The 26628-nt window shown below is 36.0% G+C and overlaps 3 protein-coding genes and 1 non-coding gene across 7 annotated transcripts; 3 read left to right on the top strand and 1 right to left on the bottom strand.

Annotated features, from left to right (window-relative positions):
• The first annotated feature begins 8063 nt into the window (after positions 1–8063).
• On the top strand, positions 8064–8170 carry LOC135151812 (small nucleolar RNA R71). The gene has a single exon (XR_010290727.1). It is a non-coding gene; the product is annotated as a small nucleolar RNA R71 (small nucleolar RNA).
• A 5267-nt stretch (positions 8171–13437) lies between these two features.
• Positions 13438–16795, top strand: LOC108210558 (uncharacterized). Of its 3 annotated transcripts, none has more exons than XM_017381894.2 (3): positions 13438–13800; positions 14781–15734; positions 16057–16795. In XM_017381894.2, exons 2-3 carry the CDS (start codon positions 14794–14796, stop codon positions 16595–16597), a joined length of 1482 nt encoding a protein of 493 aa, XP_017237383.1. In that variant the 5' UTR covers positions 13438–13800; positions 14781–14793; the 3' UTR covers positions 16598–16795. The 3 variants fall into 3 exon arrangements, with proteins under 3 accessions (XP_017237383.1, XP_017237384.1, XP_063946692.1); XM_017381895.2 differs by having other exon boundaries at positions 13473–13800; positions 16060–16795; XM_064090622.1 differs by lacking the exon at positions 13438–13800 and adding an exon at positions 13844–14205.
• A 1350-nt stretch (positions 16796–18145) lies between these two features.
• On the top strand, positions 18146–19814 carry LOC108213214 (uncharacterized). The gene is made up of 4 exons (XM_017384987.2): positions 18146–18315; positions 18945–19017; positions 19098–19153; positions 19541–19814. Exons 1-4 carry the CDS (start codon positions 18272–18274, stop codon positions 19653–19655), a joined length of 288 nt encoding a protein of 95 aa, XP_017240476.1. The 5' UTR covers positions 18146–18271; the 3' UTR covers positions 19656–19814.
• A 394-nt stretch (positions 19815–20208) lies between these two features.
• On the bottom strand, positions 20209–25756 carry LOC108210984 (protein ABIL2). Of its 2 annotated transcripts, XM_017382452.2 has the most exons (11): positions 25495–25756; positions 24211–24354; positions 23899–23981; positions 23654–23804; positions 21842–21941; positions 21521–21613; positions 21346–21388; positions 21137–21241; positions 20946–21031; positions 20663–20856; positions 20209–20556 (listed from the first exon to the last, which is right to left on the bottom strand). In XM_017382452.2, the coding sequence occupies exons 2-11, from the start codon at positions 24304–24306 to the stop codon at positions 20386–20388; spliced, it is 1122 nt and encodes a 373-aa protein (XP_017237941.1). In that variant the 5' UTR covers positions 24307–24354; positions 25495–25756; the 3' UTR covers positions 20209–20385. The 2 variants fall into 2 exon arrangements, with proteins under 2 accessions (XP_017237941.1, XP_063946697.1); XM_064090627.1 differs by lacking the exon at positions 21137–21241 and having other exon boundaries at positions 25495–25634.
• Positions 25757–26628: the final 872 nt, after the last annotated feature.

Raw genomic sequence — 26628 nt, 5'->3', positions numbered from 1 at the left:
TCTCGCGTGTATGTCCTTCCTCGCTTCTAGTACCACTTCCGTAGGTGATCACGGTTGCATTTAGCATATGCAACAAGCCCTTTAAACCCCTAGATAGCTCTAGTGGACGAGTGTGCTCTCGTGAGGGTTTGTAGAAGATGTACCCACAAAATCCCAAGTCGTGATGAATCCACAATTCTCTATTCTTGCAAATAATGCACCAAAAACCAACCTAAAATGATAGAAAATCACTTCATCACCTCAACTCGTGACCTGCACAGAAAAACAATAAAAACACATCAAAAGACACTAAACACTTAAGTACAACCAACCAATTTAAGCGGAAATGAAGGCCTATAAGTGTGTATAAATACCACTTATCACACCCCCAAACTTAAACTGATGCTTGTCCTCAAGCGTCAAAGACACTAACAATAATACAATGCAATGCATGAATGCAACTACGTGATGAATGAGTGAACTATGAAGTAATTGCCTTGTCAATTATAATACCTCAGATTGTGCTAATGTTCTCAAATTTCACTTCTCTCGCTACCAAGTCAATTACTCTTCTATTTACAAGTGTGGAGTGCCAATGTGTGCAAGCATGCTCTTTTATTGAGACAAGACAAAAACTACTACTCCCACAGAATCCCAATCAAGAATCGTAAAAGTTTAAAACTAACACCCCGTCACTCACGTCCAACTAAAAGCCAAGGTCCCAAAGAATGTCCACACCCTTCTATTTTATTCACTATTTTTTTTTCTATTGGTGATTAATTGCTTGGTCTAAGGTCAGAGCGCTTCGCAGTGTAAATGCGTTACGAACACCACAAGACTTCACACACCAATTATTCACTCTATTTTAGTGGTTTATTTAACCGTGCAATGGTTGAGATCCCTAAAGATTTATGCACTAGTACCCATGTAGCGAGTGTTGGGTCAACAATCCCAAACCACGAAGGGCTTTAGGTTGTTAGGCACAAAGTCCCCTCAGACTTAATTACTCGAGTACTAATGAGCTCAACCTAGTTAATTATACCACTTATTTTTCTAGTGAATTTATTACTACTCTTTTTTTTTTCTTTTTTCTATTTTTTTTTTTTTTCTTTTAGAAAGGTATCTCTACTCCTCAGTTCCCCCAAACTTAAGATTTACAGACCTAAGCTGAAGGGTGTCCAACTCAATCCTAGAATTCATGGAATTTCGTCTAAATCCTATCTCAAGAACATATGTGAAGTACAATTTCCAACACAAGCAATTTCCAAGTACTAACCTAGCATTGCAATTGAAATTACTAATCAAGAACTACGCACATAACTCATCATAGGCAATTAACTTGGCTTAACTTCATAATTCATGCAAATGCTCGTGATACTAACTACGACAATTACTACTAAACATGTAAAATAAAAAAAATGAGAAAAAAAAAAATGTGAGAAATAATCAAAGCAAAATAAAAAAACGTGTGAACTACATGAAAAAAAAAATGTGTGAACTACATGAACTAACTAACACATGCAATAATAAACTACATAATAATATGCTCTTCCTTAGATTACCACCCCCAAACTTAAAATTTTCAATGTCCCCATTGAAAGTGATAAAAAGGCTAGAGCACCCACATACCTACTCGGAGTCCGAGTCCTCCCCCTCCTCTGCTGGAGGTGAATCAGGTGGAGGATACTGCATCCCTGCTCCGAATACTGGCCACTGAACTGTGACCCCCTGTGCCTGGAAAGCACTACCTAGAGCCTGTGTCAAGTCAAAAGCGAACCTCTGGTGGATGTCATGCATGGTATCCATCCGTCTCGCTAGGCGGCGATAATGAGCATCTCCCATCGGTTCGGAGCTCCTCTCCGTCTGTGAAGTACCAGCTCCAGAAGCTCTAGGCTGCTCCCTCCTCACAAATGCTGGACGTCCCCCTGGCACCTCATCATATATGTACCCGAGGCCTCGAGGGTGGGGAACTCCTCCATCCCACTCCGTCATCCGACTGATCGCCGAATGATCAATAGGTGTTCCCGGCAACTGTAGTTGCTCGTTGGCTGGCCAACGAACACCGCTTGATCGACAGAGCTTCGTAACAATTGTGCCATATGGAATGGCACCAGTGGTTCCTCCCCGTAAGAACCTCAGCATCCCCTGATGAATAACATGTCCCAGATCAATATACTTGCCTGAGACAATCCCAAAGAGCAGAATCGCTCTATCCACTGTCACCTCATGCCCATGAGAAGATGGCATGATATTAGCACAGATGAAGGCATTCCATGCCTTCGCATACCGGTTCAAAGCGGCTGCAGGAAAAGAAACATGTGCCGGCAAAGGAGGTGCAGTCATCTTCCAATGCGTGTCCGGTACACACATGTCATACACCAACCGCTCAAGATCAATCGGATCATCATCAAACCGGCGTTTGGCACGCCCAATCCTCTCAACAACCCAATCTTCTTCATTACGGCGCTTGGCACGCCCCCCAATCACTCTACGGATCGCCTCCGCACTATAATCAACTCGGATTCCCCGCACCACCGTGAATCCATCGCGATTCTCCTTGGCATTAGCATAAAACTCTCGAATAATAGCCAAGGGAACCGCCTCCGGAGCCTCGCAAAAAGACTCCCAACCCCGCTCTTGAACCATGTTCAAAAGCTCACCATCTTCCGCCGTGGGTAAGAATCCCCTCTCCTTGACTAACGACTTATTCATAAGCCGTTGAAACTCGGTTCGTGCTCCATCGGAAGTAAACTCAACCTCACCCATCGAGGAAGAATCGCTAGATGTAGGGGCTTGGGTGCTTGTTCCTTGTGATCTTCGGGCTCTTTTGGGTGCCATTGGTAGAGATTTAGAGTTGCAAGAGGTTTGTGTGTAGTGGGTTTGAGAGATTGGATGAAGGTTGTGTGTATGGATGTGTATATATATTAGTGTTTAAAGAATTATAATGGGATTTGGAGATGGGTTTTGTGTTTATATAAGGATTGGAGAGCTGAGTTAGGGTTTAATAAGATGTATTTCGGGCTAGGCATGCAAAATTAGGATTGTGGGCTTTTAAAAACGAAAAAAAAATATTTTTGTGAGAATTTTCGAGCTCCAGGACAGTCAGTAGCGCGGCCGCGCTAAGTGTAGCGCGGGCGCGCTGTACACTTTAGCGCGGGCGCGCTGTACACTAGCGCGGGCGCGCTAGTGTCTGACATCCAAGGCTGTTTTTTCTCGTTTTTTGTGTTTTTGAGGTTTACAAAGGTACAATGTGGTTCCAATGCGTGGGTTGCCTCCCACGAAGCGCTTGTTTAACGTCGTTAGCTCGACGTGAAGTCCAGAATTAATCCGATTCCGACTGAAGAATCGTGGTTTGTACCTCACGATTCACATTTCCGCCAAAGTAAGGTTTCAACCGTTGACCATTAACCTTAAATGATTCATCCGGTGATTTGGCATAGATTTCTACTGCACCGTGGGGAAATACAGTCTTGACCGTAAATGGCCCTGACCAGCGTGACTTGAGTTTCCCTGGAAACAGCTTCAACCGAGAGTTATACAATAGAACCAATTGACCTACTACAAAAGATTTTTGTATCAACCGCTGATCATGCAATCTTTTCACCTTTTCTTTGTAGAGTTTGTTATTTTCATAAGCACGGAGGCGGAACTCCTCCAACTCATTGAGTTGAATCATGCGTTTCTCTCCAGCTAATTGTAAGTCGAAATTCAACTTCTTTAGTGCCCAATAAGCTTTATGTTCCAATTCTACTGGTAAGTGACAAGCTTTCCCAAACACTAACTGAAATGGAGAAGTACCCAATGGTGTTTTGTAAGCTGTTCGATAAGCCCAAGCAGCCTCGTCTAATCGCAAGGACCAGTCTTTCCTAGAAGGGTTAACCACCTTCTCTAATATGCGTTTAATCTCTCTGTTAGACACTTCAGCTTGACCATTCGTTTGAGGATGATAAGCAGTAGCAACCCGATGATTGATATTATACCTCGTCATCAAGGTTGTGAATTTCCGATTGCAGAAATGAGAGCCTTCATCACTGATAATGACTCTAGGGACTCCGAAACGGGTAAAGATTTGTTTTTGTAGAAATTGCAAGACCACCTTAGCATCATTTGTAGGTAAGGCTTTTACCTCCACCCATTTAGACACGTAATCAACTGCTAATAGAATATACTGGTTGTTGCAAGACGAAACGAACGGTCTCATAAAGTCAATACCCCAAACATCAAATATTTCGACTTCCAAAAGCATTTTAAGAGGCATTTCATTCCTCCTAGAAATATTACCTGTACGTTGACATCGATCGCAACCCAACACAAATTGATGAGCATCTTTAAACAGAGTTGGCCAGTAAAAACCTGCTTGAAGTACCCTCTTTGCTGTCTTCTCTCCGCTATAATGGCCCCCATAACCAGTGGAATGGCACTCGCGCAAAACTCCCTCAACTTCATTATTAGGAATACACCGTCTGAGAATCTGATCGACTCCTTGTTTAAACAGAAAGGGTTCATCCCAAATATACCATTTCACATCGTGAAGGAATTTCTTGCGTTGAGCATAAGAGAATTCTGGAGGAATGACCTTACTCACCAGATAATTTACAATGTCAGCAAACCATGGCTCTTCTGCCTCAACTCCAAACAACTGTTCGTCTGGGAAGAATTCATTGATTAGAGTGTTGTCGGTAGTTTGTTTGCTGTGATCTTCTAGTCTGGATAAATGATCCGCTACCTGATTTTCTGTGCCCTTTCGATCTTTAATTTCCACATCAAATTCTTGGAGCAATAAAACCCAGCGAATTAGTCTTGGTTTAGAATCCTTCTTTGAGATGAGATATCGAATGGCTGCATGATCAGTATATACCACTACCTTTGTTCCAAGAAGGTAAGACCTGAACTTCTCAAAGCTAAAGACAATAGCTAGAAGTTCTTTTTCAGTAGTAGTGTAGTTCAATTGTGCATCATTTAATGTTTTGCTGGCATAGTAGATAACATGAAACACATTGCTTGTTCGCTGGCCCAGTACAGCTCCTACAGCATAATCACTGGCATCACACATTAATTCGAATGGTTTACTCCAATCAGGTGCAGTGATGATAGGTGCTGATGTCAACTTCTTTTTCAAGATTTCAAATGCTTCCAAGCACTCCTCATCAAATTTGAATGGAATGTCTTTCTCTAACAGATTGCAAAGAGGTTTAGAAATTTTCGAGAAATCCTTGATGAACCTCCGATAGAAACCTGCATGACCAAGGAAGCTTCGGATGCCTTTGACTGAAAGTGGTGGAGGAAGATTTTTAATTGTTTCCACCTTCGCTTTATCGACTTCTAGTCCCTTGGCAGATACCTTATGCCCCAATATGATTCCTTCTTGCACCATGAAATGACATTTTTCCCAATTGAGAATCAGATTAGTTTCCACACAGCGCTTAAGAACCATTCTAAGATTTGTGAGGCATTCGTCATAAGATGTTCCAAATACAGAAAAGTCGTCCATGAATACCTCCACATTGATGCCGATCATCTCTGAGAATATTGCCATCATGCACCTTTGAAAAGTGGCTGGTGCACCACATAAACCAAAAGGTACTCTTCGGAATGCGAAAGTACCATAAGGGCATGTAAAGGTTGTCTTTTCTTGATCTTCCGGAGAAATAGCAATCTGATTATAGCCAGAATACCCATCTAACAGACAATAGAAATCATGGCCAGCCAACCTGTCAAGCATCTGATCAATAAAAGGCAGAGGGAAGTGATCTTTTCTTGTAGCTTTATTCAGCTTTCTGTAGTCCATGCAAATCCTCCAACCCGTGACAGTTCTAGTTGAGATGAGTTCCCCTTTTTCGTTGGCTACTACTGTCATTCCTCCTTTCTTAGGCACGCATTGTACTGGGCTCACCCATGAGCTGTCAGAAATTGGATATATGATACCTGCATCGAGCCATTTAAGAATCTCTTTCTTTACAACCTCCTTCATGATAGGATTTAACCTTCTTTGTTGTTCCACTGAAGGTTTGCTTCCTTCTTCAATAAGAATTTTGTGCTGACAAAATGATGGACTGATTCCCTTGATATCAGCTATAGTCCACCCAATTGCTGTTTTGAATTCCCTTAGCACCCTCAAAAGTTTTTCCTCTTCCTCACCTGACAAGTCAGCTGCAATAATAACAGGAAGAGTAGAACGTTCACCAAGAAAAGCATACCTCAAGTGATCCGGTAACGGTTTAAGTTCAAATTTAGGTGCTTCGATCACTGATGGTTGTAGTGGTTTGTGATCTTCCTTTAATTCTTCTAAGCCAAGAGATTCGACAGGTGGTTCAAAATTCCTTCTCCAAGGTGATGAGTTAAGATGATGGATTTCTTCCAATTCTTCTTCACTGTCCCATTTCTCATCATTGGTAAGGATTGCTTCCAATACATCATCCTGTAAAACCCTTTGGCTATTAGCTTCTGCCGTAGTATCAAGTACATCCATACTGAAACAAGATTCCTCATCGGTTGGTAATTTCATTGCATTGAATACGTTGAACGTGACCGTCTGATCTTGTATTCTCATTGTAAGTTCCCCTTTTTGGACATCGATCAATGTTTGCCCGGTGGCTAAGAAGGGTCTACCCAAGATGATAGGAATCCTTTTGTCTTCTTCAAAGTCAAGAATCACGAAGTCAGCTGGAAATATTAATTGATCAACCTTGACTAGCACATCTTCAATTATACCCCTCGGATATGTGATCGAACGATCAGCCAGCTGTAAAGACATGTTTGTCGGCTTGAGCTCGGGTAGGCCAAGTTGTGTGAAGATAGATAAGGGCATCAGATTGATGCTAGCTCCCAAGTCGCACAGACACTTATCAAAAGAGAACTTCCCAATAGTGCAAGGGATAGTGAAACTTCCCGGATCTTTAAGCTTAGGTGGTAATTTCTGTTGAAGCACAGCACTACATTCCTCCGTTAAAGCCACTGTCTCTAACTCCTCGAGCCTTAGCTTTTTTGAAAGAATACCCTTCATAAACTTGGCATAGCTAGGCATTTGCTCGAGTGCTTCAGCAAACGGGATGTTGATGTGAAGCTTTTTGAACACTTCAAGGAATTTACCAAATTGCTTATCCAGCTGCTGTTTTTTTAACCTCCTAGGAAATGGAGGTGGTGGGTATAATGGTTTTGACACCGGAGCAGCTGTAGGGATAGCCTTATCTTTTTCAACAGTAGAGTTGATTCCAATTGTGTTTGAAGGAAGTTCTGCTGGAATTTCTTGCGGTTCATCACCCTGATCTTGTACTAATGTTGAGGCAGGCCCTGTTGTAGTTTTTCCAGATCTCAGCGTAATGGATTGGACTTGCTCTTTAGGGTCCCTCTTACCTGGTACCTCTGTATCACTAGGGAGATTCCCCTGTGGTCTGTTCAGTAAAGCATTAGCTAACTGACCGACTTGTGTCTCCAAAGCTTTTAAAGTTACTGCCTGACTCTTGTACATGAGCCTTAGTTCTTCCATGTCAGACCTTTCGTTAGCTGATTGCCCATGATTCTGAAATCCCGGCGGGTGATATGGTTGTTTAGGTGCATACTGTTGTGAAATCCCAGCCTGACTGTACTGTTTAGGTCCTTGTTGAAATCCTTGTTGAGGTTGGTTATACCCCTGGTTATTACTCCAGCTGAAATTAGGATGATTTCGGTTGTTAGGATGATAAGTAGCAGGAGCAGGCTGTTGACCTCTCTGAAAGTTGCTCACAAATTGTGCTGATTCACTAGAAATGGCACACTGATCAGTAGCATGAGTACCAGCACATAATTCGCAAATAATGATTGGCTGTTGAATTCCTTGGTGAGCCAGAGAATCGACTTTCATCGTGAGAGCTTTAAGTTGAGCTGCTATAGCTATAGACGTGTCAAGATCAAGAATTCCGGCTACTTTCCCTTGAGTAAGTCTTTGAGTAGGGTTCTGATATTCATTAGCCGCCATCATTTCAATAAGATCATAAGCTTCTTCATAACTCTTAGCCCATAGCGCACCTCTAGAAGCAGCATCAAGCATAGGTCTGGATTGAGGTCCAAGACCATTGTAGAAACTGTTTATTTGCATCCAATCCGGCATACCATGGTGGGGACACTTTCTTAGCATCTCTTTATACCTCTCCCAGGCTTCACAGAATGTTTCTCCTGATTGTTGAGAGAACTGAGATAGAGCATTTCGTAGCGCAGCAGTCTTTGCCATGGGGAAGAATTTAGTGAGAAATTTCTGAGCTAGATCTTCCCATGTAGTAATCGAACCAGATGGTAAAGAATGTAACCATCCCTTGGCCTTATCCTTCAGTGAAAATGGGAAAAGTCTTAGCTTCACAGCCTCATCAGAGACGTCATTAAATTTGAAAGTGTCACAGATCTCTATAAAATTCCGTATATGCATATTAGGGTCTTCAGTAGGAGAACCCCCATACTGTACCGAGTTTTGGACCATTTGAATAGTTCCTGGTTTGATTTCAAAGGCTTTGGCTGCGATTGCAGGCCTGACAATGCTTGATTGGATATCATCGATCTTTGGCATAGAGAAATCCTTCAATGCCTTACTGTCTGGTTGTGCTTCAGGTTCTGTCATTGTTTCAGAATCAGAAGAAGAAGTAGAAGATGAATCAATTGCTTTCTTACGGGTCTGAGAACGTGTTTGCATAAACGCGATCCAAGTACCTGAAATAAAGAAAAGAAGAAAAGTGAGAAGAGAATAGAATCCTAGTCAGTGAATTTTAATGCACACTGATGACAAGTACATAAACTAATTAATTAACACCGAGTCCCCGGCAGCGGCGCCAAAAACTTGTTCGGTGAAATCTACACGCAAGCGCACGTGATCATAAGTAATATATTTGTTCGTTCCCACAGAGACTGGTGAATTAAGAATACGCACCTATGCAACAATGTATGATCAATTATCACTGCTAAGACAATTAACAAGGATTGGTTTCTTTTATACTAATAACTAAAATTACTAATCAAATTCAGAATAGGAAAACACATGGGATTCTAACTTCATTATCGAATTCATCTAGAATTGAAATTACTGATTAACATGCGACTGTTGATCCTAATCAGACAACACGAAAGTAATACATGCCAACTCTCGTTGCACACATATCATACCAATCAAAATCCGCAATTAAGACAGAAATCTCATGGACACCAACAAAGCTCAGACCCTATATCTCTATAGCGGTAGTGTAAGCAGAGAGGTTTAAATAACAAGTCATCTATCGTGATTACACAGGGTGATAAAAATAGTTCAAGTCTACCACAAATTATGTTTCATTCACATAATCCTATGTTACATGGCATAGTTCTAAATTCAATCATCCACTCTCGCTTCAGAAAGAATTAACAAACAACTTAGAAGTTAGCTACTCTCCTAAGAAGAATAAGCACGGCTCATGCAAAGAAATCAACGTACGTCGCAAGATCAAGTAATTAATATTCGATACTAGATTACATCGATAAATCCATTAGAATCCCATGAAGGCGGTTAGTTCATAATCGAACTAATCGACATCATGGGTTCTAATGAAAACATGATAGAATAAAGACAAGAATTAAATGGAATAAAAATGCTTGAATTAATAATAAAGAACACAACGTTACAGATTTGATGTTCACGATCTCGCTCGAAACTGTCACTTCCTCGCGAAGAACGATCCAATACAAAACTGATAATGTACTTCGATTACAAGAGAAAACTGATAATACGATTTTCTACGATACTAAAACTACTTCTATACGGCTAGGGTTTTACACACGAGAAATAAAAAATACATTGACCAAGTCACACGGGCCTCGACCGCTGCGAAAATCCACTAAAAAGCTGTAAAAATCGGCCCGGGGAAGTTCTGCTGGGCGCGGCCGCGCTAACTTAGCGCAGACGCGCTAGTGGTTGCAGTCTGTAGCGCGGGCGCGCTAACAAGTAGCGCGGGCGCGCTACTGTCTGCACTGTTGGCCCTGTTTCTTCGTTTCTCGCTCGTTCTCGCGTGTATGTCCTTCCTCGCTTCTAGTACCACTTCCGTAGGTGATCACGGTTGCATTTAGCATATGCAACAAGCCCTTTAAACCCCTAGATAGCTCTAGTGGACGAGTGTGCTCTCGTGAGGGTTTGTAGAAGATGTACCCACAAAATCCCAAGTCGTGATGAATCCACAATTCTCTATTCTTGCAAATAATGCACCAAAAACCAACCTAAAATGATAGAAAATCACTTCATCACCTCAACTCGTGACCTGCACAGAAAAACAATAAAAACACATCAAAAGACACTAAACACTTAAGTACAACCAACCAATTTAAGCGGAAATGAAGGCCTATAAGTGTGTATAAATACCACTTATCATCTATAACTACCTTTGCTTGCAACAACCTTTATTTTTTTTTAAAATCATATAAACAGCCTTCAATTATCGTTGCAGAAGAACGGCACCACCGAAAGAGGTATGGTTGTGGTATTGAGAGGGAGTAAGTTGTGTTTAGATGATCCAAAACCCTACAACCTATAGGGGTATTTATAGGTGCAGAGAGACTTGTGTGCTACTATTTCCCATGATTAAATAATATGAAACAAAATCAGATTAAAATTTTCAAGCTGTTATATTCCATAAAAAATCAGAAACAAAAGCAGATTCTGAAACTTGCTTCTAATATATCCGAAACTAAAAGAGGTATTTCTAATTTTTGATATTTTTCGAAACAAAATCAAATTAAAAATTTCAAGCTGCTATATTCCATAAATAATCTGAAACAAAATCAAATTCTGAAACTTGCTTCTAATATATCCAAAACTAAAAACGGTAGTTCTAATTTTTGATATTTTTCATCCGAAAATTCTAGAAAATTAAAAAATTAGAAAAATAAAACGGAACGATGTGAGAGGCGCCATCTACACGCCCCTCGCTTCTCCTTTATGTAGAAACAAAAGCAGATTAAAACTTTCAAAGCTACTACTATATTTCATAAATAATCTTAAATAAAATCAGATTCTGAAACTTGCTTCTAATATATCCGAAACAAAATCTAGATTAAAACCAGATTAAAACCTACAAGTTACTATATTCCATAAATAATCTAAAACAAAATCAGATTCTGAAACTTACTTCTAATATATCCGAAACTATAAAAGGTAATTCTAATTTTTGATATTTTTCATCCAAAAAATCCAGAAAATTAGAAAAATAGAACGGAGCGATGTGAGAGGCGCCACCTACACGCCCCTCGCAAAAAATCCAGAAAATTAGAAAAATAGAACGGAGCGATGTGAGAGGCGCCACCTACACGCCCCTCGCTTCTCCTTTATATAAGTATATTGATTGATGTTTTAGTTTGAACTTGGTTGGATATTCTAGCGACCAAAGTGACCCTCTCGGCTAACTATATTTAAAATGAAAAAAAAATTACATTTAATATATTTGGACAAAGAAAATCCGGTGATTAATATTTACATCTAAATTTTTTTGATTTATTGAAAAATTTATAATTAATTTTTAAAATTATTTTACTAATTTACGTATTACAATTTTATTCGACTAAAAAACTTCAATTTATCGAAAAAAATCTGCGATAGACCTTTCATAAATCATGAATCAACAAGTTAATTGGTTCGTTGGTTCTGATTCCCAATTTCTAAAATTATGTTAATCAATTGTTCAAATTAATTAAGATTCCTTCTATTCCCGTTGAATTATATATTGAGTGTGAACACTAAAATCAAGGAAAATACAATTTTTTTAAATAAAGTTAGCTGAAAAGTTAGTAAAGTGATAAAGACTGATTTATATTCAATAATAGATTAAGACCGTGGATGAAAATAATGAATTTATTATGTTTTATATTATTTTAGTATAGAGATTGTGAAAGAAATTAGTAAGTGTGATATTATTTTATATTATTATAAATTATTATTTTTGAAATGCACAAAAATGAAAATAACATTTCGAAATAAAATTAGTTACGAATTTTCAATGGTGTGCCCATGACACACAATACTCGTTAACTAATAGTACTAGGTTTTGATTGGTGGATCAGTAATAAATGTTAATGACTCCTTATATTCACACTAATTGCATGAATCAAAACAAACAATTTTACGAGAATTCGTACTTATTGTATGCATTTGTACACACATCGGAAAAACCGATAAAGTTACACGAAAATGAATGAGAAACAAGCCATTAGCCATGTGTGTAAATAGTTGCCGGAGATGTAAATCGTCGAGCTGTAATTGAAATACGGCCTTCCAGATGACAAGAAGGCATTTGTCACTAAAAGATAACACGTCGTTTTCTTGTTGCGAAGATGATTTAGCGCTAAGACCGAATTTGCTCAAGGCGGTGTACTTTAGTATTGGAAAATTAACTACACCCTCCGTCTTTTTTTAATATATTTGAAAAACTATCATTAAATTAGTTTTGAAAGTATAAATGGACAGATAAATAGAGACAAATTTTTACTTCCAAAGTGGACAGATAAATAGGGACGGAGGGAGTACTAAAAAAATCATGGCAATACCTTAATCGTATTGCAGTATTATTGTACATGTACCATCACATCAGTCGGTATGGTTGTTAAAGGACCACCTTGCTGCGCATCAGAGTGTACTCAAACTTGATGGCTACTCCTCCTTTGTTAGTTCAACAACTTTCTTTAGCATTTTCTCAAAAAATTGATATGAAAAAATTATTAAAATTCCAGTTTTTATTTTTTATGAACTTTAATATTTTTTAAAAAGTTTGAATTCTAAATTTGAAAATCTTGACCATCACATAATTATTTCATATATTATATATTTATAAATAATTTTTCATATGCGTGCTTAATTTTGTGTCAGATATGAAACAATTATTAGAATCATGATTTTAAGATATTTGTTTACATTTATTTCTCAGCTCATTTTTCTACTTCAAAAAAACTCCCTTCTTTTATATCTCTTCTAATATAAAACTATCGAATAAATAAGCATATCACATAGTGCACTACTATTTTTTTAGCTCTCCACTGAGAACTAAAACAATCAAAGAACACACGCAAACAAACAATCCAAAAACAGGATAAACATCAAAGCCCAATATAAGTTGATATAGAAACATAAATGATAATGTTTTATTTTCTTAAGCAGGACTTGTAGCGGTTCTGAATCATTTTTGGCCGTGAGTTAGTTTCGATTCAATTAGAAAAATATATTTATTTAATAAATTAGAAGTTAATTTAAAAATAATAATATATTAGAACTAACTTAAACTTAGAAGTTGGTAGAATATATTTTTCCGAACAATTTATATATATTTTTAGTATATTTGTAAAATTAAAAATAAATTTATCATTCAAATTTAACTTGCTGACCTTTTTCGTGGGGATTCAAAAATAAAAAAAAATCATAAAAAGAAAAAATAGTAATTTTTCCATTATATTTAAATAAATTATAATTTCATTATAATATAAATCACCATGATAATTTTAAGTTGGGCTAGCTTCAAAACGAGATAGCTGATGAAAATAACACAAAAGCTGAAGCCTTTTTACATCATCTTCACTTACAATTGAATTGACCACCTCACCAAAAATCTCTCTCTTTCTCTCTTGCTTATATAGATTGTATCGTGTACATATTCATATCTTTATCTATAAGCTATCAAAATATAGACTTTTTTATTCTCCATTAAGCAATTACACATAGTGCACACACTAATATTCTAAACAAAGACTTGGCATTTCTGTATGTAAAGACTCCATTTTGATCTTCAAGAACGCATGGATTTGCTTGTTTTTGATTGATTTCAGTACCCATTTCGATTTTCTATCGGAAAGGTATGAAATTTACTGTAAACTTTAAGTCGTTTATCTTGTTCTTGATTGTGTATGTGTGTTTTTGCATTTGCTTGGGTGTAATTTTTTAGTATGATTATTTTGTTGGTGGGTTTTTTAATTTGTTTGTGGGAAAATTATTGCTTTTGTTATTGGTAGCTGATGCTTAACTTTTTGGTTTGGAATCTTGTGTAGTTAGTAGTTACTGTTTATCATTATGCATATACTGTACTGCAAAATGAATATTTTGACCAGTGGATCTTGTTTTTGCATATTTATTATAGTAGTTTTTAATATGAACTTGTGAGATTTCAGTTATTGGGTAAACTGGTTTGTCATTCGAGATTATCAGTTTGTTGGTAGTTGATGTAATCTTTGCAGACATCGCGAGATACTGTGAGCCTTGATGTATGTTATGTTTAGGTGCTAATTGATTTGTATGTTTAGTAGGTGTATATTTTTGATTGCTAGTAATTGGGTGTTCTTGTTGGTCCATTAATGTTTACTGATTGTTTAGCTTTCATGTAAGTTACTACTTGTGACATGAATTTGATGAGTTTCTGTGATAATTGATGAATTCTTTTAGTCGTTTATTTTCACTGAAATGGTATGGCAGGGAAGTGATTTAGGCATTTTAATATAAAAGAGTGACAGGTTCTTCTGGTTTTCCTATCTTTAATGTGTCGGATAACTTGAGGCTCATGCATGAGTTAGTTTTATCAACTAATATAGCTGGCTTATTCATCTGAACACGTTGACTTGTTTTGAGTGTGTACAGCTCAGAGCAATTAGACAATTACATGAACAATGATTTGTTATGTATCAGATATAATTTATACTGAATGTCGGGGTAAATTTTCATGGGCCGCTTCTTTAATTCTTGAACACGTGACAGAAAATTAGTATGGGATACCTTTAGCTATTTTCGTTAACATACTACTGGTAGTCAGGTAGTGTTTCCTAAACAGTTTGTTACATTCCAGAGTGTAGAAGGATATGGATGCAGAAAAAGCAAGGAAAATTTCACAGCGTGCTGCAAATAATTGGTCCAACCAAGATGATGCTCGCAGATCTCCCGAATTATCTCATATCCCATCTACATCATCAAAATTAGGTGCAGCAAAGGGTTTAGATCATCATGTCCCAGGCTTCGTGCCTGGTGACCAGACATGCTCAAAAGCAGAACCTCAGTCTGATAAAAGATGGTGGTTAACCCTAGAACCAACTGTTAGACATTCACACAATGGTAACATAGAAGACTCAAATGCCTTAGGGGCAGAATGTGGAGTTTATGGTGCTGTATTACCAAATAAGAATGTGACAATCAGTGAGGAAAAGCGACTTGACGAGGAAGGCAATATTCAAAAGTATTTGGAAGGCAAAGATGGTAAGCTAGCTGATAGTCCGGATAAGGCTTTTCTGGATTTTATGAAAAATAACCAGAACGATAAAATGGAGAAACCTAATGTTGTGACTGAAGACGACCTGTGTAGAGTGCCTAACAAGGAATTGGAGGAGTCCTGGTGTGTAGATGAAAATTGGAAAGACTTGGATTCTTACAAGTCCTCGGTTCATGAAAAATCTGAGAAGATTTCCTCTGAACTTGAGTCTCATTGGATTGAAGTTGAGAAGAATGAACCCTGGTGGCGTACTGCTGATAAAAATGATTTGACTTCTTTAGTTTCTTGCAAAAAACTGGACCAATTTGAGAACTGTGATCTTCCACAACCTCAGAGCAAGCATTGGACTGGGCCATCTGAATGCACACAGAGTTTTGATCAAACCATAATTTTTGCTTCATTAGGTAAAAAGGTTGAGAAAGAAACTGATCTGGACGAGAAAACATCAGAAATACCCAATTCAGTAAGCATGTTGGATACACAACACATGATGGGTGATGTGCAGTGCTTTCCTAGTAGTTCAGACAAGCTAATAAGGTATTACCATCTTCCCCTTATGACTCTGTATCCCTTTTCGTTTTAAGATAAGATTAATTTGTATTAAGGAGAAAAGTTACCTTGCATATATGGGTGATAGCTGGAGATATTAAGCGAGCTTTACAAAGAGAGTTGAGAGAAAAATATGATGAAAGAGTTGATGGAGAATCTCAATATCCGATCTTAGTCATAGTTCATATACCAAAAATATAAAATATTCATCATTGAAAAGTTTCAATAACTTCTCAGACAAGTGTATCTATATTCCAGTATAATTTCTTCCTTGCACTTATATGCGCAGCCCCCGTTTTTGTTTTATCAGCAGAAATGATAGTTCTGCAACTGAAGAAGAGGAGTCTGAAGCACTACAGAGGCTTGACAGTGATCTTACTAAAACTCAGTTACTAGAGGCACTTTGTCACTCTCAAACACGAGCAAGGGAGGCTGAAAAAGCAGCACGGCAAGCTTATGATGAGAAGGAGCACATAGTCAAGCACTTTTTCATGCAGGCTTCACACCTCTTTGCTTACAGGCAGTGGCTCCAGATGCTGCAGATAGAGACCCTTTGCCTCCAGCATCAAACCAACATTGATGAAAGCCTCCTGCATACAAGCAACAACGTCGAGGGCCTCCAGCCTAAAAATAACTATGATGAGTCAATGAGTGCTAAATTACCAGGTTTATTAGCAGTCTCAGGGGATGACAGGAAAGGGAAGAAGGCTCGAAGAAAGGCTACAAAGAGGGGTGGGATACCAAATTACAAGCTAAGAAGATCTATTGTCAGTTTTGCTTTAGGCTTGAGTCTTGCTGGTGCTGGTTTGCTACTTGGTTGGACTTTAGGCAGGTTCTTTCCTGCTCTGTGAACTAGTTATGTTTATATCGTCGAGTTAGAATTATGGCGTGGTATGTTAAAACCAGAGTACAAAACTAATCTCTATCTGTTTATAAATTTCGTACATGGCTATACCCATCTTCTGAATGATGTAAAAATTTCGTTTATAGGAAGAAAACAAATCGTTTAGTTTTAGACAACCATGAAAAAAGTTTGTGCTTCACCAGTCTAGATCTTTTTAACGTTTACACTTTTAACTTTTGTATATATTGTCAAAAAGATTGAAATATTAATGTACAAATTGTTGGAAAAATAAAATATTTATACATAAATTTGGACCAACTTGGAACAGAAAGATGTATCGGCTTGAATTTAGAGCATTATTCGGATTTCTGCAGTCAGAGATGGCCTGAGTTTCCATCTTTCCGTTCTAGAAAGTAGAAACACCAGCTCCAAGCCTCGAATACCTTACTAATCAGATGAGATAAAAATTGCAGCAGCAAATGAGCTACTATAAACCCAGTTATTAAGAGGTAAGTCATTGCAGCCTGCAGGCACTATTAAATGCAACTTATTATGTTGTTCCTGAGTATTTCTGTACGGGTCGCCAAAGTGCCTACAAAACCTCTGATACTTGAGAGATTAACATTTTATCTTTTGAACATTTTATTAAATACTTGATACAATTATGTCTGTTGGTTAGATCGATTTTTTTTATGAACATGGAAGGATAATCATTTCGAAATTAATACAAGAAATTAGGTGCTGAAAGTTCGACTGAGGAATTGTGCACTCCATCGAGGCTTGGAGATCATGGTGTAAGTGTTGAATCCATCAAAGAAGGGGATAAAATACACGGTTGTTGTAGTTGTCTTTTTGATTTTGTTACTTGGTACATTATTGCCGCAACATTAAGGAGAAACTGCATTGTAATGTTATGGGGTTTTCGAATTCTGTTTTTAATTTTTTTAAATCTGACATATGACTAATTTTACTATTTTAGTTGAGTCTTTTATGTCTGTAGAGTCCAGAGGGGATCCCATTACATGTACGAAAGACTCAATATATTGGAAATCCAATCATACTTGCCAACTAAATTTAAAAAGAAAATTTTGATAATACTTTTTGAGATATATAACATTTTTTCATTTCTATCATTTACAAAAGAGTAATCCTGAGTAAATAAAATTGATTACCAAATCTAAAATAAATAATTTTATATCTCTTAATTTAATCATTACAAAAATTTTGTCTGTTTTTCATTTTTTTCATAATTCTAAAAATCACTGATTTGATCAATTAATCACTGCAAAATTCTCTCCAGATTTTAATTTTTAATTTCGATTAACTATAACATTTTCTAAAAACTATTATAATAAATTAAGTATATTGAATATTATTATCTTATTTTAATATATTCAATTAATGTCCTGATTAATCATTCTCAATAATTTTCAATTACCTGATAAATGGCTGGATTGTGCCACCATCGATTAATTTGATTTTCGCATTTTACCATGCTGGTTTTCTCAAATAAATTTTTTTTTATAAAAAAGATGAAAACAGAGTCCACCCGGAAACTTAAGATAACAGCAGTAATTTTAGATGGCAGCAAACGGCTAAAACCCTAAAACAACATAACCCCCAAACAGGGTCTTCTTGTTCTTGAGTATTTTTTGTCTGAAAGGCTGCTGTTGACTCATTTATGGATATCTCACACAACCCGTCTTCCCCATGGGAATTTTCCTGGTATATATCTGTCTGTATATTATTTTTCAATTATATTTATTGACCCTTTTTTGTCCTCTTTTAATTCGTGTTTGTAGTTTAATTGTTTGTGCATTATTCAATCTGCTGCATATGATATGTTTTTATAGAGAAAGGTGCAAACTTTGGGTTTGGTAGTTTTGGAAATTATAATACTGTGTTCTGTGGACAACAATTGGTAAATTGTAAAGGATGTAGCAATTTGAGTTGTTTGAATTTGATTAAAAGAGAGTAATTAGTTCAAGATTCTGTATTGAGTCCATCTAGTTGGGTATCGAGGTTCGTATCACTTTTGAAAATTACAGAATTTGGTTGAGATTGTGGAAGTTAGTTACTGTTGCATAATTTGAATTAGTACGAATTAGTACTTATTGGTGATTGTTGGCTATGACAGTGAAGTGGTAGTCTTGTTTCGTTAGTGTTGATAACCTTATCCGATTGAAAGTTTGTGTAGTGCTAGTAGTGATACCCTTTACGATGTTGTGTATTTGTAATATATATTGAATGTTAGCATGGTCTTAGACATATCATGGTATTAACTTATTTAGACCTTCCCAGTCCTACAATTGAAAGCTTAATGGGTTTTATTTCCAAATGAATTTGATCAACAGCGACTTAGAGGTAGATTATGGATCCGAGGAAAAAGCTAGAATAATTTATACCTCATTGGGTGTTGATACAGAGGTAAATTTTGTGGTTATTTCAGTTGTTCGTTAGGAGATATATATTGATGAGACTCTTACTGTAATCTATATCAACTGCAGTTGCAACCAGACAAAGTCAAAAGACAAATGTCCATCACCAATGGGAAGCTTGCAGTGTGAGCCCCCCTTTTCTCCGAAAGATTTATTTGATATGCAATTGTGTATATGAAAAGAGGAATCTATTTTCCCAAACTTTCTCCGTTTATTGTAGTATTATGAAATTCTTGATTCATCCTTATGACCACTTCTCTAAAAATTATTGCTAGACCATAAAATTGCCACCCTAACAAAAGGTATCGAACTTGTTTACTTGTTGCTGAAGTTGATTCTCGATCTTGAAGTTTGGCAAATGACCAAAGAATTTCTGATTTTTTCAATGCTGAAGACTATATTGCTGCATAGATAATTTCTATATATTAGATGTATGAATATGATTGAGTATCCCGCGCCTATATTAATTTACCATGTATCAGTTTCAATAATCTGTTCTCCATTTTTGGCAGACATTTTGAAGCTATAGAAGCAAGATTCCTTCGAGCATCGTATAGTGCATTTGTTGACGTGCTTACCCTTGCCACTAAAACTATTGAAGAGTTTGGTCAGGGATTGGAGTTGTGAAACTAGCTCTGTTTAGTTGGGAGCTTGATTAAGGGTTCTTGTCGTGTATCTAGCTATAATTGTTTCTGAATATGGTTGTTGGTTTTCTAGGTGATAGCTGTATTTGCAACTGGTAGACTATTACAGTGGCTTCATGAAATTTACAGTTGGATGTTTATATGCTGTTCTCTTTGGATGTTCACAATGTTTTATATACATGCTGGTTCTTGTACTCGCAGCAAAATGACTGGAGGATTATTACGTGCCAACTTGGGAACAACTTATTTTAAAAACAAGTCCTTATTTTTTAAAAAGAATTGCATCTTTTTATAATCTTTTTGGATATAAATGTTAAAAAGTTGTTTTTTATTCGTTATTTAACAAAAAAATAAAGACTTATTTCAGAAAAAAGTAAAATTTTATGTACTTTTCTTCAAAAATAAATCCTTATTTCATCTGTCATAAAATATATAAGTTTCAAACCAGAAAAAATGTAATTACTACCTAGGAAAATATATTTCTAAAAGAAACTATCAACATTCATGCAAGATATGGTTTGGATAAAAAAAAAATGTTGGGAGAACAATCGAAGATTAATGAATTTCAATAATTTACTTTTAATAAACATATAATGCTCACTAGTTACCACCAACTTTGTATAAACAACATGAAGATACAAAGTGATCGGCACAAATTGAAGTTGGTATTTGCTAATGAACCTTCTAGTCATCTTGCCTTTGTTATAATACATCTAGTATTCGTCTAAGTAAGTGTATAATGTTTCATCTTTCTTTGACTTGCGTCTACTAAGCAACGCCTTAAGCAGACGTTTACCCTTGGTAGGGATTGGATTGTTCTCTTTTGGGCTTCCTCTATCTGAAGGGAGGCGCATTGAAGCTGATTTTCGAGGCTCAGAAGGATACTGATGCATAGGAAAACAAAATCAACTGATTAAAGTAAAGGAAACATAGACAGATAAGATAATGTTGCTTACTGATGAATAAACATATAGAATATGTAGTGCATACCCCTTGTCTAGAATTTGGTGTTGTAGATCTACTCAAATTTGGTGTGGCGGATCTACTCAAATCTTGTGTAGTTGATCTTGATAATGGAGTTGGAGTTGTGGCTCTTGAATTTGGAGCGGTTGGCCTGCTAGAGAGGGATCCAGTACGTAAAAGTGGAAATCGGTGTGGTGAAACTGTTCGCTTCTCTTGCACCACTGAATTTGTCATTAAAGAAAAACATCAGGAAACATATGTGAGTAGACAAAATTATCAAGTCTATGCTGTGAATTTGATGCACACAAACCATGATCCTTTTTAGACATGTTTTCATTAGATGAAAAGTTCCCAGGTTGTTGTGGTCGCTGAGAAGGTGACTGAGATCGCCCTTTTCTGTGTCAAAAGAATGGTGAAATCCTAGTAAGTATGCCTGATTATGAACTGGAATATGTAATACAGGAGTTTCCAGTAAATAAGAAATCTTGTACTGTTATTTACCTGACCAAAGAAGGTTGGTGTTCTACTGTTGTTCCTCGTCCATTGGATAAAATGTTCCCAGATTGCCGAGATGGTCGCTGAGAAGGTGATTGAGATCGCCCTTTTCTGTGCCAGGAAAATGGTGAAAATCTATTAAATTGGTGCACTAATGAACTAAGATATGTTATACGAGAGCTTGCAGTAAATCAAAAAATTGTACTGTTAGTTACCTGACTAAAGATGGTTGGTTTTCTACTATTGTTGCTCGAACAACTGCAGAAAATGACAAAATTAGTGAGCATAAATTACCAATTTGATTACATTTAACCACAGTTTAAAGAATTCAATAGAAGGAATAAATACTAGAGATAACTAAAATTAAAGACACAATAGTACACATTTTACCATTCTTAATATCATGCCAGTGATCTTCACTATCCATAACACTCTCTTCATCTTTGGTTTTAGACTGGTTTGTACCGTGCATGATCTCTCCAGCTGAACAAGGTATAATTTACTAAATAATTCAGAATCCCAATGTAGCACAAAATAGGGAAGCAACATACAAGAAATAAGTAAATAAACAAATAAAGTCCGAGTAACCAAGGATATTGAATTTTCTCTTTCTAAAACAAAGTAGGGAATGATCTTTCAACTGCACTCAGATAAACAAGATACGAAGAAGACAGAAAACAAATGAGAAGTAAACTATATCAGGATAATTGCCTGGTAATATATAATGCTTGTGATATTTCGGGGTATTTATCACCAGTGACTGCTGAGAGAGCCCCTCTTGATCAATATGCGTCTGGCAAGTCCTTACTCTCTATATAAAACACGACAAAAGGATATAATCGGTCAGCTATTTATATAATAAAATTTGAGACCTTGCACCCTTAAAAAGTATGATCAAGAGCTACATGAATTGACAACACACTAGATGTTATAGTCATGAAGTTAAAGATAGGAATTATTCTCTAGGCAAGTTTTACATGGAACACTTAAAGCTCAGTGAAGCTCATGTTCCACTAGTAAGCCCTCCACAGCAGGTTCTTGCCTGCTTTAGTCTCTTATCAATGTATGTCTCATGCTATTACAGAAATACTTTTCTCTTAAATAATCATTATAAGAAGTATTTATTAACAGGATTCTACATTCTATAGCATAGGATCCAATTTGGGCTGTGTTCCAGATCCTCCAGGAATCCCTGTGGGGCAGAAGCCTAGAAGATCAATTTTACATTTTATTCAGATTAAGGTAATAAGTGACACTCATGTTATCAACAAACATGATTGGACCTTTGCCAGTGATTATTAGATGAAATCAGCTCTCCTCTTTTTTTGCCACGAAAATCAGCTCTCTTTATATGCTGCTTTAATTGTCATATTTGGTGTTCGACATTATGTAATATATTAAAAGTACCTGTTAACTGCTAAATTAGGAAAATTGAAGCTGGATTCTAAGATGTGGCCTATGTGACTGCCGGAAATATTATCATCCACGTACAGCATAGCATAGATGATCTCAATCGAATATAATGAGCACGCGTAGCATAGTAAGATATCACTACGTCACCTTAACTTAACATTAAAGAATAGAATTAATAATTATAATTATATATTTTGCCCAGTGAAAAATTGAATTATTAGCAACAAGTAGGCCTGGCAATTTGACACGTAACACGCTAACACGAAACGAAACGACACGAAAAAAATGGATACGGATTTTGATTTTCGATACACGAAACACGAAAGTACACGAACACTAAATTACACGATAGATTTCGTGTCGGATATGGGTTTTCATTTGGGGTACACGAAATACACGAAAGTACACGAAATATTTGTAGATTATATTTATTATATATATGTAATGATATATTAAATATATAATTGAGTATAAAGTATATATTTATATGTATGTGTGGATATATATTGTAGATACATTAACAAATTTATAAAGAATTGTATACAAGTATGATATATATCATTCACATTTAATAAATTTATAAAGAAAAATATATATTAAATCTATTTTTTGATTAAAAAATATATTAATATTTTTATATATAATATACACGAAAAGTACACGAAATATACACGAAACGATTCGAAACGGATACGGGTTTCAAATTAGGTTCACGAAATTAATAACGGGCGGATACTGGTTTCACCTTCGAGTACACGAAACACGAAAATACACGAAACGAAACGATTGCCACCCCTAGCAACAAGTACTTCTAATGCAAAATTTACTGCACTAGTTTATTGTAGAAAGAAGACAACTAAAAAGAAGCATATTGATGGGAAATTCAATATCAGAGCAGAAACAACATTCCATTTATAAAAGGTAACAATATAATAATCAATCCCACCTGCTTCCAGGTTGGGCCAAATGTCAAGATTTTAAAACTATTGAAACTTGACAGAAGATCAGAAACAATTACTAATCATGAAAACTATCTTCTAGATTCCTACTCTCGACTTCACAGTAAAAAGTTAATGTAAAGCATCCCTTATATTGCTAGGTATAAAGTACCTGTTCAATGGAAGATACAAATATCTCTGTTCCAGTAACTTCGTTAACTTTTTCATCCAGAAAGTCATTAACTTTGTAGCTCGCAGAGCCTAGGTGATCCACAGTATTGACAAGAGCTTTAATGGCATAATTTTTCAAAGTACTAACCACTCTGCATGTAAAAACAATGCATAAGAAAAAAATTAGGAAGATCGAGAATGCCATGTGTAATCTGCAATGACCTACTTCAGTAATGAGTTACTTACATCTGCCTTGAGTCATCATTGGTGTAAGATAATTCAAAATATTCGGCAGCTGAGTACAGCTGCTTCCTCAAATTCTTCAAGTCCTGAAGATCAACAATGTATTATTCGTTTAGTATCAAACACATGAAGGATCTTTTATGAGCAGCTGCAGTTTATATTTGCGCATATTATAAAATAGCCACATGCTCCATGATTGCACTAAACTTGACTGCAAATGAGTACTTCTCGAAATGATAGCAGAGATGTTGGCCTTGTTAAATTTGACCAGACAGGCTAACCTCATGTGACATACAAGTATGGAACAACACCTACCTTAAGACTATCTGAAAAGAGCAAGTCCTGGTGCATAGAAAACTCATCATAATTATCAGGTTCATGGGAAAGAGGGGGAGCAGTAGATGAAGTCATTGTTTCCGTTCCTGAGATACTTATACAGTGTACTTGGTATCCTTTATCCTGAAACCATCATTCTCAACAATATAATTACTAACCAAAAATATGCCAATAAACAGAAGAGATAGCTTGTAGTTTTAGTTCAGATTCTATTCAAGTTTTTGCAAGTTCTATTCATCATAATATCAGTATTAAACATATGAGAAATGCTGGGGACCCAAAAATGGTTCCCGAATTTGTTCCTGAATGCTTAGTTGGCTTCGATTGGATGTGTTCTTAAAAATAAAAAGGCCCCCATGCATGCACATAGATAGCACGAACTAAAACATGCCACTTGGCATTCGGGAACCTCTTCAGGGTCCGTAATATTGCTCTAAAGATATCTCAAAAACTATCCCAGAAGATCAAGCTACACTTACAGATTCGACTGATAGTATCAAATAAACCTAAAGTATAACCATCTGTTTGAGGATTGAATATCAAGACATTTGTAGCACTAATTGAGGAATAAGGGGATTCATGTTGAGTATATAAGGACTAAGGTATATATTGATACTTTATCCAAACAGATGCATCCTTAATTCATTGTCCATTCATAATTTGCCTTTAATACTCCACAAGCAGTAGATCTTCTGAAGATAATATATCAGTCTTTTAATAAGAGAACTCCTATTGAGCAATCACATATATAAAACAAAACTCCTATAGGAAACAATTAGTAGAATGCAAAGTCTTCTGGTACACCATAGAATTACCAGAAAACTCATTTTCTGGTGTCACCTGTCAGGCTGTCAGTGTAGAGCAGATACTTTATACATACAGCACTAACTCCAATCACATTTGTACTCCAAAACATGACAATGTTCAAGAAAACCCAAAGCTTTAAACCAGAAGAAACTTTAATACTTGAACAAATCTATAAACACTAACATTAATTCCACCATCATACATATATCACTAATCCATTGTCCTAAACCTTGCCTACTATACCCTCATTGCCCCAAATCATAAATTCTTGAAAAAATCATAAATTCCTAAACTTTCAACAAGATAACTCTACTCACTATCTGGGTCAGCCAAGATTGACTAAAAAACAAACTTTACACAATTTCATTCAAGATTCAAACTTTTCAACACTAGCCCTAAATTCCAAAACAAAACAAAAACAAACAAAATGCAAAAACAAAGAGATATTAAACTGACCTCAAGAGCTTAAAATGACCAAAACCCAGCTAGCCCATCATCTTAAATTGACAATTCAAGAAGCCCAAGTGGGGTTGAACACTGTTAGGTGAAATGGGGTTTGTGTGTATATATGTATATGTATGTATAAATTTGACTTAACAAAGCAGGGTCAGTGTGTAGTGTGAATTAGGAGCAGACTCAAATTAAAGGTTGCAACTTTAGGCAGATAAATAAAACTGTTCTTTTTGTTTGTGAGTTTTTTTTCATTTGGGGCTACTACAATGAGTACCTTCCATGTTTCTCTCTCTTTCACTATCAATTTCTCATCATTGCAAGTTTGTGGGTCCTGCTGTGTTTCTCGTAATTGGTCAATCCGAGTATTCAAAACTTCTTTTTTATTATTTTTTCAGAATGTGAATATTAAAAATTGGACCATGTACATTCTTGTGACTTTTAAAATAATGTGGCAAGGAAATATACAGTATCAAATATGAATGTTATTTTCGCAAGTCAAATGATGTTTCGTTATAAAATATGCAGGAGTGTTTGGCGGGCTCCGGCTTATAGTTTTTTAAATTATAGACGTTTATTTGTATCGTTTATGTAAAATGCGCTGAAATACTTATACAATTAAAATTTTAAATTATGTTTCATAATTTCTACTTTTTTCTCACTCATAAGTTTTAACTTGTTATTTACTTTTACTTTATTTTTCTATAAAAATACTTTTTTAATTTTCACCCAAAAGCCCCATAATGAAGATCGATACTCTAATATTTGAGACATTATTTGAGAATATATAATGTAAAACTAGAAATATCAAGATTCATCGGAGAACCAATAATCATATACATTATTTGACTATCGTTATAAGTATATTTTTATCAGTTTGTAAGTACCGTTGTGATTGAATAAATAAGAACATGAGGGAAGTATATAAAAATGAGAGACTAAAAGACATATTAAAACAGTTCAATCAGTTTTAAAAAAATTCAATATAAAATTCATATCATATATTTCAGAATATATAATGTAATTATGATAATTATTTATACACACATGTATATACATATATACGTACATATACATAATATATATATATATATATATATCATACTAACAATCATATTAGTTTATAATGTAAGAAATAAA

This window comes from Daucus carota, chromosome 3 (assembly GCF_001625215.2).
Source record: "Daucus carota subsp. sativus chromosome 3, DH1 v3.0, whole genome shotgun sequence".
Taxonomy (NCBI): domain Eukaryota; kingdom Viridiplantae; phylum Streptophyta; class Magnoliopsida; order Apiales; family Apiaceae; genus Daucus; species Daucus carota.
Note: the sequence above shows the minus strand (reverse complement) of the source record. Positions and strands in the feature narration are given on the sequence as shown.